The sequence below is a fragment of the Thunnus thynnus genome, chromosome 17 (genome assembly GCF_963924715.1).
Source record: "Thunnus thynnus chromosome 17, fThuThy2.1, whole genome shotgun sequence".
Lineage (NCBI taxonomy): Eukaryota > Metazoa > Chordata > Actinopteri > Scombriformes > Scombridae > Thunnus > Thunnus thynnus.
The window spans coordinates 24,915,408-24,927,809 of NC_089533.1; the positions used below are offsets into that span (position 1 = coordinate 24,915,408).

General features: G+C 38.2%; 1 protein-coding gene across 3 annotated transcripts; it reads right to left on the bottom strand.

The window, feature by feature from the left end:
- Positions 1-1,423: 1,423 nt before the first annotated feature.
- tnnt1 (troponin T type 1 (skeletal, slow)) lies at positions 1,424-11,517 on the bottom strand. 3 transcript variants are annotated; one of them, XM_067570679.1, is made up of 12 exons: positions 9,980-11,517; positions 9,673-9,690; positions 8,326-8,346; positions 7,725-7,746; positions 7,522-7,582; positions 6,388-6,504; positions 5,964-6,041; positions 5,471-5,584; positions 5,270-5,379; positions 2,266-2,356; positions 1,797-1,837; positions 1,424-1,677 (listed from the first exon to the last, which is right to left on the bottom strand). In XM_067570679.1, the coding sequence occupies exons 1-12, from the start codon at positions 10,098-10,100 to the stop codon at positions 1,632-1,634; spliced, it is 840 nt and encodes a 279-aa protein (XP_067426780.1). In that variant the 5' UTR covers positions 10,101-11,517; the 3' UTR covers positions 1,424-1,631. The 3 variants fall into 3 exon arrangements, with proteins under 3 accessions (XP_067426780.1, XP_067426781.1, XP_067426782.1); XM_067570680.1 differs by lacking the exon at positions 8,326-8,346; XM_067570681.1 differs by lacking the exons at positions 8,326-8,346; positions 9,673-9,690 and having other exon boundaries at positions 9,980-11,516.
- Positions 11,518-12,402: the final 885 nt, after the last annotated feature.

Consider the following 12,402-nt stretch of genomic DNA (forward strand, 5'->3'; position numbering starts at 1 on the left):
CACTATCTGCTCAGCACCAAATGGCAAACAGACACAGTTAGAAACTAGCTGGTGAACATAGCGGAGCATTTAGCAGATAGAGCCAGATATTTCCCTCAAGAGTAACAAGTTCAACATATCAACTTAAAGATCCAGCGTGTATAATTTAGTGGCATCTAGTGGAATGGACTTGGTAGAAATGGAATATAATATTCTTAAGTATGATTTAATTAGTGTATAATCACCTGAAAGTAAGAATCTATGTGTTTTTGTTACCTTAGAATGAGCCCTTTATATCTACAGAGGGAGTGAGTCCTCTTCCACAGAGCCTGCCATGTTGCATTGCCTTGTTTCTACAGTAGCCCAGAATAGACAAGCCAAACACTGGCTCTAGAGAGGGTCTTTCACATTTTTTGTGAGTTTCATGGTCACTGTAGGTTCTCCTACACACTTGGAAGGGAAGGGTGTGGGGAAGGGTATTCATCTGGTTGCAATCTGCAACCTCACCACTACATGTCACTAAATCCCCCACACTAGTCCTTTAATATCTTATTCTAAGGTTAAAGTATATCCTCCTATATATGTCAGAAGACGCTTGTATGTTTGTTTTTACCAAATAAAGTCCAAGTCTTCAAATGAAGTGGATATCTTCCACATTTACAAACTTTTTAGTCAACAATTCCTTCTTTATGTCTCAGGATTGTGTGTTCCTGTTCAGCTGGAGTGAAAGAATCATAACAAAAAGAGGGAATTCGACACAAAAAATACAGAAAAAATGAAAAATATTGACTTGATTTGACTAATTTGGATGGCTGAAGTCTAACAATAGCTCCAAATAAAATTTTCAATACATTTTTGCACAAAATGAGGGCTTTGGATTTTGTACCATCTCCCATCCCCTACACTGAAAGTACATCATGAAGGGATCTCTTAATGGCCAGTATGAACATGAGGAATGATTTCAGCAAGAAAAAAACATCAATGTGTCAATGGGCACCTGGCTATTGTTTTAGTACAGACTTGAAAAATTGTGAACCTATCTATTAAGTTCCACTCTACACTTCATATGCAACCCCCTTGTGATGCCTCAATATCCCACAGGGGGGCATGCATGACACACCCCCGGTTTGGGAACCATTGCTTTGAACCAAAATGTAAGTATATCAGTTGTTGATTTTCTAAAGCTGCCGTTTGTTGTAAGCATGGGTCATTACAGCGGAAAATTCAAAGCAGTTGTCAACTGACTGCAGTTTGACTCCCTTGATGTTATCACAGCATATATCTACATATACCATCTATATTGAGTACAGCAGTTAAAAACATTGATTACCAATCTTGGAGAGCAAAAAATTATATCTTGATTTAGTTCAACTTGTTTTGTTTGATGTAAGTCCACAACTTCAAAATCACAGCCAAAAGAAAATAGAACAGTGACAAAACCAACTCAACACCGTGTGTATGTCGTTTTATTATCAATACATGTTACCAAGAAACATTCAATATCTATCTCACACACAGTCAAAGCCCACAGTGTGGCCCTGGCACAAGAAGAACGTAAAGAGGAAATGTGTGGTTCCTCTGCTCTGCTGCTGCTTCCCTTTTTATCCTATCTATGTGTTTTTATGTTCTCTTTTCTTCTTCTTTTTCCCCTTTTACTTCCAGCGACCGCCTACCTTCCCTTTGCCATGGCCCTTTTTACTGTAAGAGAGAGAGAAAGGGAAAGAAGATGTAGTGATGAAGGAAGCAATAGATATGATAGAGACAGAAAAAATGTCCATCTGCAGTTTATCATATTTTGTATAAGTGTAACCACTCACAATTTCTGAGCATGTTGGATTCTGTTCAGCAGCACAATGATCTGTAAGAAGCACACAAACAGAAATGAGAGATAACACAGACAAATGATAATTATGAATAATGGTAATTATATACTCATTACTACTGCAGTGACTAATGTTTCTGGTGATGATGTTTTCTGTCAAGTGTGTTGAATAAGATATTAGATGTCTCTCAGTCTTCTTGCTATATACAAGACAATGTAATGTAATATTATTTATCATACAGTAGCTCTGCTTAGATACATTGAGGAAAATAAAATCAATTTAGGGGTCATGCTATGATCCCTGTTACATCTAAACGTTGCTCTTTAAAATGATATTTTCTGGGAGCTGTAAGCACAGTGTGCAGAACGTTTGTCTGACTTTTCTGTTTGTTTTTTGATCCAGTGCCTGTAGAGGTTTTTTGTGTGTGTGTGCTCTTCACTAGTTGTTGATATCACAGTAATACCTCATATTTCTGGTGCTTCATGTGCTCCATGAAGTCAAACTTCTCAGACTCCAGCTGGTAGATCCAGTTCCACATCTCCTGGGCTTGTTGCCTTGGAAACACAAAGAGATATTTTTGGTGTTTATTTTGCTAGTTTGTGGTCTTTGGCCAGTATGTTGTCATAACTCACTGGTTTTGGTCTGGTTCCCAGACTTCCTTCATGCTGAAAGCAAACAATAACTGTTTCTTTCTAGTAAAATTTCCCCCTCTGAAGTATTTCCAAATTTTCTGCTATAATCTCTGCTGACTAAAAAAACACCCTTGCCTTTTGGTCTGCAAGGTCCTGTCTCCCTTTGTTGGCATCGTGGTGCAGTGTTTTGCTCCAGATTGCAGTCATCTCTTTGAAAATGTTTTGTTGAAACACTGGATTAAATTGATTTGTTACATTAAGTAGTCTCTGTTGAATTCAGTGCTGCTTCTGTGTAACCTTACAACACAAATGCACAACATGGCCCAGATAAAAATAAGATGTCAAAGCTACATTGCCTCACATTGTCCAGAGGAAGAATAGGATGTTTGGTTTCCTCATTGTGCCTCTAACACTGTTGACACATGCTATCATGCTCCCTCCACTCTCTGCCTGCTGCCCTTCCTCTCAGGTGTTGTGGGCTACACCCTCTTCATCCAGTCCCTGCTACTCTGCCTCCCAGATGTCAGTTATCTGTATGGAAACAGGTCTGCCTGATCAGCTGATGTAATTTGCTTCAAAGCATCTTCCTGTCGCATTTCCTGTCAGTACCCTTTAAAGGGGAAACCAATGAATGCAGTGGTCAAAATGAACCAACTGAACCAAAGAAAGGATCAAAGCCTCAGGGCAGAAACTGGTTACAAAGAAAAAACAAACTCCTCATTATTTCAGGTAGAATGTGGCCTGGACAGTTACCAGGACATGGCTTGTGACTTCCCCTGCCAGAGGATTGTATGACCTCAAGGAAGGTTACATGTTCTCAAAAGAGCCAACTTCAGTTGCCAAAAGCATGGCAGGCTTCTGCCACTGGCACTCAATGTCTGTACAGCAAAACTGGCCAAGACTGCAGCATGACTATATTTGAAGTCTCCTTGGGGACAGTCACAGGTGGTAGATTGAATGCCATCAGTTCACACCTGATAAATACATTTCCCCAACAACTGTATTATGTGTTACGCATTTAACATTAATAACCTTTTAACTACCTTACCTTACTTTGACTAGATTATGTCAAGAATGCATTATGGTAGAGGACAAAACTCTGATGCTGGGTCTAACATTTGATGGGTAAGATATATTTGTCACTGATTCAATCATGATAAAACTGACCATGAAATTAAAAAAAAAAAATCAACATTCAAATTATGTGAATACAGAAAGAATTTTTTCTGGTTTCTTTGATGATATAACATTATGAAAACGATTTATTTTTAAATAGAATACATGGCAGGGGTTTCAGGATTGGCCACAGTGCAGGCACAATTAAGCTAACACATTTTTCTAATATCATCTTGTCTTTTTCCTGCACTCCATCATCACAGAGTAAAACCTGTCTCTCATACTCTCCCTGATGAGAACATACAGCTGACACTCAGACAAACTACTACTCTTCTAACATGACCTCTTTCTATACATTTTCAATGGTCTTCAAAAAAATGTAAGATGGTGTGCAACAGCCATATCTGGCTTAGGGACCAATCAACAAATCCGCTCCCACCAAGAGCCGGGTTCTGCTTGAGGTTTCTACCTGTTAAAGGGGAGTTTTTCCTTACCGCTGTCGCCAAGTGCTTGCTCATGGTTGAATTGTTGAGTCTCTGTAAATTAAAGAGCATGGGCTTGACCTGCTCTATGTGAAAAGTGCCCTGAGATGACTTTTGTTGTGATTTGGCGCTATATAAATAAACATTTTTAATTGGCTAGCATTGTTACAAATGTCAATGGGATTTTGAATGAGGTTTTCTTATTTCTGGAGCAGAAGAAGAAGTTCCGGTCTGACTTTCTGTGGTCTGTGGATTGTGATGTGGGAATCTGAATGGCTAGTGGTCAACATAGTTTGATAATGGTTGCAAATTTTCCACTTAGTACTTTTTGAAACAATTCTAATGTTTCCCGCTGACTCCTTTTAAAATGAGAATCTTACAAAACGGGTCTTAAAAAGGCATTTTTATGGTTACATGATGTGTTGATCGACCTAGGCATATGTTGATCGACCTAGGCTAAAGCTGCATGTCCCAAAAGAATAAGCATCCTCACCAGTTTATGACCCATGTAGCAAATTTGGATCCTGCAGTGTAGAGATAGTTAATCCTATAATATATGATAAAGAAAAATAATTTATTTTGTTCAAACATAACCCTGTTTGGCTGCTTAGCTTTCATACTTGTTCATGTTTTCAAAGAGTATGTTTTTACTCTTAGGAGAAAAAATGCAAACCAAATGCTGTCTCGAGTAACAGCACTCAGGCTGTTGTAGTATAACTTCCTCAAATCCAATAAAAAGCAGGACAGAGTGACCAACATTAGCCTAAACTCAGCCAGACCTGACAAACTAATGTGGTTACTACTGTTAGATTAACATGCTAATGATTGCAGCTTACATGAAAGCAGATAAACACACTTTTTTAATCCATTACCCTTTTGCTCTTGTGTTTTTGGCTTTAGAAAGGCTAAAAAAAAGAAACCACCCTCTTCGCTCTATCACAGTTACTACAGACCAATGAACACAACTTTGACATGTGGAGAAATCCAAAGCTTGACAGGTACGGTTGCTTAGCAATGAATGGACAAATGCATTTGGGGGAGGGGTTCAGCAAACTGTTGATTAAATGAGAGAGCCCCTCTTGAATCCATCCTTGTTGTTATGATATAAATCTGTAACCTAATGAGCTGACCCCCTCATGATTTCACCACCTTTCAGACTTTCAATACCCAGTTTAAGCTTCTGTAACGGTGTAACATCATTGGTTAGCTGTCTGAAATACTACAGGAAGAGACTCACCTGAGTGAGTCCTCCCTCAAATTTTCAATGGCTAGCGGCTGCCGCCTTTCAGCCAGAGTCTTCTTCTTGATCTCTCGGCCCGTCAGACGCTTGCCCTTCCTTGACTCAGCCTGGGACAGCAAACACACACAATCCTCTGTATCATCATCATCATCTCCTCCTCATCATTATCATCACTACTGATAATAACAGCAGCCTCACCTTGGCCAGGAAGCCTCCAAAGTTCGCTCCCATGCCTGACAGAACTTTCTTCTTCTTGGCATCATCATCAGCCTTCCTCTTGGCTTCCTCTTCCTCTTTTCTGTGACGCTCCTCCTGATAGATGAAGAGGGATGAGGTGATGAATAAAAAAGGAAACCATGTTTTTATGTTGAATTGTATTTTTGTGCACCTGGAGGGGAGATTTGATGTTGTGTTGTATATGTTTTACACATTTGTTCACTAAATATATAAACTGATAGATATACTGGTTTTACATAGCTTGAGAAAATAGAGAAACACAACTGTACAGTATATATGAACATTTGATGAATTTTTGTAACATACTAGACCAGCGTATCCTTGAGATATAAAAAATCAGTTTTTTAAAGGACATAATGATGCCTCTTTAAGGCTTTGGTAAAGTATAGTAAATATAATATCACTGTGCAGACTAGGTGATAAATTCATATAGTTTTGTGTGTGTATGTGTTACCGCAATCCTGTTCTGTCTGTCCTTCTCCTTCTCTGCTCTAACCCTCTGGATCTCAGCTCTGTCTGCCCGACGGCGCTCCTGATGGAAAGCGAAACAAAGAAGCCACACAGCCATGAAACAAGATGTCATTAAAGGTATATTTTAGCACCATTCGGATAAAAACTAATGAAATTACATTCCAGGGGAGACCTTCAAGTCTCCTTTTTATTTTTTTTCTCAAAATAACTCAGAAAAAAATTGTTTGATGATCAACACCCTTGCTCACATTCATTCTGCATAGTTACATTCAGTAAAAGCATGTTCTCTTATTGCTGGCCAATTTATGTTTCCACTAAATCAGATGCATATTGTCCCATTTATGTTTCTACAGAGATTTTAAACATCAACTTTCTTGTTGGGAAGTGTAATATCTTAGAGAACTTACGATTCGTTCCTTGAGACCAATAAGTTCTTCCTCATCCTTCTTCCTCTGCTCGAAGTGGACGTCGATCAGAGTATGCAGCTCCAGTAAGTCCTTCTCCATACGCTTTCTGTGGATGTCCTGGTGGAACGAGGGAGTGTTTATTTCCATTTGGGCATCTCTACACAAACTGATTTGGTATGATTTCACTAAAATTGACCATAGAACAGAGAAAAAAAATAGTTTTAAGCCTACATTTGAAAATCTCAGCAGAGCCTGCCTCTGGCTTGCATTGGCAGCCAATACAAAGACATCAGGACAGGCCTAATACGATCAAACTTGTTAGATCTTGTAAGGACTCTGGCAGCTGCATTTTGGACCAAATGAAGACCTCTTGTTGCTTTCATGGGTAGGCCAGAGAAAAATGTAGTGAAGTAATCAATTCTGGATTTTATGAAAGCCTATTTGGGATTCTGAATCTGAAGGATTTGGGTGCCTGAATTAGATTAAATGGGATGGATCTCGGCTATGCTAGGTATATGAAAACTGCATATCTTGTGACATCCTTGATGTGTGGCTCAAAAAGGAAGAGAAGGATAAAAAACTATTCCCAAATACTTGACTGTATAGCTATGAAAAAACATCCATGAAAACTGCTCTTTGTCTGGCTGGACCAACAAGCAACATCTCAGTTGCTGATTGTGTGATTGTGTTGTCAGCACAGCATAGCATAGCATTTATTCTGTTACTCAGATATGAGCTGAACCAGACAAGTGCTAGCTTATTGAGATCAATAACGTTTTCAGTACACTCTGAGATGGGGTCATGATCCAGTGTTGAAAGGAGGACTCAAATCTGGACACAGTAAGACATGTATGATTAGAATCCATGGCCATTAATAAGTTGTTCTGGTTTCAACCCAGACTGAAACTGATGATGAAGACTCAAACTGGATAGTTGACCTTTTCTAAGAGTTTACCCCTACTTGACTTTCTTTCTCCAGACAATTACATAGCAGGACAAAGGCTAATCTCAAACTGCAACACCGATAGCTGTGGCTTCCAGATGATTTATGATGCAGCTGCAACTTTAAAGAAAAGAAAGAAAGAAAAAAGTAAAGAAAAATAATCTGACTTAACCCCCCTTTTCATAACTTACATCAAAATCCACCCTCTCTCCCTCAGGAATCTTTGGAGGGGCAAGTTGAGGCACCATAGGTCTGTAGGAAGTGAACAAACTTTAGCGAAAAATTATGTGAGAGTAGTCTAAAAATCTAAATAAGATTAGAGAAACATGACATTGGGCCAAGAAAACTAGAACTACTAGTACAAAATACGATGGAAGAGAGTGCCTGAACATACTTGGGTTTTGGACGCTCCTCCTCTGTTGATGAGAGAAAAAAGATGAGCAAAACACAAAAAAACAACAACATAAGAGTGAATAAAAATGTTTCCCCTGAACTGTGTGAAAGGACAAGAAAATCTGAAAGTTGTTAGCAAAGCTATTAATGTGACTGACAGCACAGCAGTCACATTAGATTCAGTCACACACAGGCAACACTAGATTGAACATTATGTATTAGTTATGATTAAGTAAAAGTGCAAGAACATAATATTTATATCACCAAAACACCTTTCTTACCAAACCAGGATGAACTTTTACACTTCTAGATTTTAACCACATTTAGCACTTCAAACATTTAAAAAAAAAAAAAAAAGTCTGATTATAGAATGTAAATACTTTGTTTCCTACACGTGAGCTTTGTGAGACTGGTGTTAAAACAGTTTGGACCCTTAAAAGACTCTGAAAGTCTGGGAGGATTTACAAGGGTAGATCTGATTTTAATGTTAGATTACTCATTTTAAGAAAAAAATGTCTGAGTTAGCCAATGTGGCACTGCACTTCAGGAGAAAAATATTGAGTTTTACCCCTTTATGGAACCACATTTCTGCTATTTCTCACCTTCCTCCTGGGCGTCTTGATCTGATGTACCAGCCACATGAAGAATGACAGATGGGAGGATGGTAATCAAGCAATGAAGGTGTCATTAAAAATGAGTGAAAAGTACACATGAGGAGAACAAGGGAATAGAAAAGGTAGGGTGGAAGAAAGGAGCATGGAAGTTAAAATGGAATGAGGAGCAGAAGGAGGGAAAGAAGGAAAAATAGGTTCAATTGTGGGAAAGATGAAAGGAAAGAAAGTTGAAGATAGAATATGGAAGTAAGAAATGAAGGTGTATAGAAGCAAAGGAAGGAAGGAGGGAATCAAGAAACCAGGAATTCAAGAGGCAAAAATGGAGAAAAAAACATGAGGAGAGAAGGAGGGAAGAGATGTGGAATGATCGAAAGAGGTCCCAAGTTAATATCTGATACTGCTGAGGAAGCAAGCTCAAATCTATCATTTCCCATCATGCAATGAGGGCCACACTATTGACTGGCACTAGTATGTACCATCCAGTGTGGCTGCATGGAAATGTAGTTTTGTTGAACATTCTGTGGACATTCATTATTACATCATTCACATACAGACATTGTAGATTAGAGTCATATAAATATTTTTCTGAGGTAGAATTGAGGTCATAGGTTAAACCATAATGGGCAGGGCCAAAGAACCATTATGTAGCCATCTGCCAAGCTCACTCACCTCCCGACACCATGAGTTTTGTTGTCACAAATACATAAAAAGCCATTGCCAGTCAGATATTTGTAGTCATATTTGTAGTGCGCTCCAAAACATGGTGGACCTTTGACCTTGAACACTAAGGTTTAAATCTTCTGAGAACTTCTTGTGGAACTGTAACTCAAATCTGGTATGTGCATGTGTATAATTATGAATGTCAGTATACATACAAATGTTGCATCTGCAGAAATGAATAAAACATTGTACTACTTTTAAAGGCAAAACGTGCTCCAAAACTGAAATACTGTTTTGGGAGTTTGTACCTTTAAAGCACTGGCTGCAACAGCAGACAATGAGAAAACCAGTACAATCTTCACAATACTGATAAAGGCGTGATCAACATGGCAATGGAAATGTGCTCAGATATGATATATGATTTTACCTTTATATATGGAAACATACTGTACGAGTAATGACCACTTAATTCACCATTTACATTTGGTATTAAAACACAATACAGGTAAAATACTTTTCTCAGTAGGAACGTGATTTAAATTCAGGCACAAATAAATTTCTCATCTTCTTCTTCTTCTCTTTAACATATCTGGACATTACTTTCACTTGCATTGGGTCTTAAGGCCATAAATGGTGTTTAAAAGAGTGATTCATGATGAAGTGCTGTCACCCTACCTTGATCCTCTTGCTGCTCTGATAGCCCGGACCAGCACAGTGTCAGCCAATGAGAACGCAGAATAGAGGAGAATTTGATTGGTCAGAGTTAGTTCAGCGTCACCCATAACTCACACAGTTATGAAGAAGAAGAGAGGGAACAACAAAGAAAGACATCTGTGTCTTTTGAGGGACATTTAATCATAATCACAACCATTTTAAAGAGTCTGTTTAAATGTATTTGCAAGGTCCTTTCAACACACTGGATCAGTTTTATCTCCAGACTTGCTATACAACGTTTGCATTGTGGGAGTCCTCCTGAGTTTACCTTCTCCGTCCTCCTCCACCTGTTCAGTCTCCTCCTCCTGCTCAGGCTCCTCCTCCTGCTCAGGCTCGGCCTCCTCCTCCTCCTCCTCTGGGAGAAAAAAAACAGAGCGATGATAAGTCATATGCAAAAATAGTGCAGATAAATTAATTTCACAGTTAACTCTTCAATGAATCTTCATGTGTGTTTCTGAGAGACAGATAATGCGTTTAAAAAATATGCACGCATCCTGCTGAAATTACCCTCCTCTGCCTGCTTCCTGGAGAGAGAAGAAACAGAAACACATGATACATGATATTTATCAATTAACATCACAGTTAATGTAATTACACTGGGATGACCAGACAAAAAGCAATGATAAGCACAAATGGATGCTGCTTTACTCACTCGTACTCCTCTTCTACATCTGACATGGCTGCAATAAAGAGAAACAAATGGTGATCAAATAAAAGAAAATCACAAATGAAGCAGAACAGTTTCATATCATTGTAAATAAAATACCATTGGGTTTTTTGTTCTGTTGCTCAGACAAACAGAGCGTTTTTCAGTTTTCCCTTTGTGTCATTAAAAAAACAACTAAATAATAATGAAAACTAATATTAGTTGCAGCCCTGTTTTGAGGTCCTCAATAGTCCTTCTAAGAGTTTTTTTTTTTTTTTTGACGAGATCATTTTATTTTTGCCCTACTCTCAGAGTATCTGACAAGATGGTGATGTTGGTCAGTCATTTCAACACTTTGGTCTTAAGCCAGTTCAACTTTGGTGAAAAATTTCTTTTGGCCAACAACTTTGGTCCATGACAAGGTACAGAATGTTAAAATCTAATGACTAGATTTGCGGTTTAAATTACTGGGGCTATTCATAATGTTTTTTATGATCATGGAGACCTCAATGGTCTCTCTTCACCCACAAAACAAATATTAAAACACACATACTGTGAAGAAATACATGAGATGAAAATTCATTCATAGAAGATTTTTTTTTTATTTTAAAGGCAAAACATGGACTCCTGGATCTTCTAGTGATGGCTTCAAGACAAAATTTTAATTCTTCTAATTCCCACTACCAGTAAGGCATCCTGCAGGGACCCACTGGGGCTTTAGACTTCTTGTTTTGTTTTTGCATCCTGCTTGTTAATTTCTTGCTCATTAGAATACCTTCAATGTAAGTAGAAGAATTATACTTTGTCAAACATTTCCATGTTTATCCATGTTGTAGGGATGCAATGTTGGTCCACCACTTTGGTCCAGAGTGAAACAGCTCAACAACTATTGGATGGATTAACATTCATTTTCTCCAGAGGATGAATCCTACTGAGTTGTTGTGCCATCATGAGGTTGACATTTTTTGTTTTTCGTAAAATTTCTTGGCAATAGTAGAATAAATTGCCATTAAATTTAATACACACATTTACATTCCCCTCAGGACAAATTGTAACATCTTTGGAGATCCCTTGACTAAAATAGCACCATTATAAGGTCAAAGTCACAGCTACAAGTGTGGTTGTTTGCCATTAGTCTTGTTGTATGGTTGTAAAGCTTAATCTCTTATTTAAGAAATGTTTCATTACAAAATTATACATCAAGATTTATAGCAAAAACATATGTGCATATACATTGCTTTTTAAGAGGATTGTCTTGGAAATTTGTTTTTAAGATATAATTTTACTGACTACGACATTACAGATGTGTTAGCTAATATTATACATTACCTATAGATATTGGCTACCTAGAGTAAAATGTTTTAGACCATATCAGATGTTTCTAAAGTATTGAGCGACCAGTGTGATGTTAATGCAGGCTTGAAGGGCTGGCTGTCCATGAGTACGAGAGTGAGCCATCACTAAAAACACAGGTGGCCACAGTCTCTATTCTTCTGTGATTAATGGAAATAGAAACACGCACACACAACCACAAAGAGACAATGCACTCTGAGATGGTTTGGGCTATAAATTGTTCTTCAGAGCTGCCATTGTTCTGACATATAACCACGTACAGACATGGCGAGTGTGTGCTGACACCTTCCTGGCAGGGGACGTGGGGAGATTGATGGAGTGACAACAGGTGAGAATGTGACAAGGGTTAAACGCAGAAAGAGGAGGGAGAGATAGAGTTACTGTCACTTTCTAGTTTTCCCCATCCATCTCTCTCTCTCTCTCTCCTTTGGTCCTCACACACACTTTATCCCTCTGTCCTGCTGGTTCTGACAAATTAGAGGAATTGTACATGTGGACAACATTAGTGTTGAGAGTCTGTAACTTCTCATGAAAATAATAAACATTTCATCACAAGTTGTTTAGATTTTATATATATGATTATATATGTTTATTGAAATTGAAATTTAACACCACCAGCTTAACATGTTTACTGAACCACTATATTTTTTAAAACCTCAAACACCAAAAACAAAACTTTCTTGTGGGAGGCC

Bases quoted from the DNA above. Each gene is read 5' to 3' on its own strand.
- tnnt1 (XM_067570679.1), bottom strand. From the start codon at position 10,100: ATGACTTATCATCGCTCTGTTTTTTTTCTCCCAGAGGAGGAGGAGGAG. The intron at 6,042-6,387 runs GTAAGTTCTCTA...GCTTTCCATCAG, and splicing joins TTGGTCTCAAGGAACGAATC to GAGCGCCGTCGGGCAGACAG. The intron at 5,380-5,470 runs GTGAGGCTGCTG...TTGCTGTCCCAG, and splicing joins TTGGAGGCTTCCTGGCCAAG to GCTGAGTCAAGGAAGGGCAA.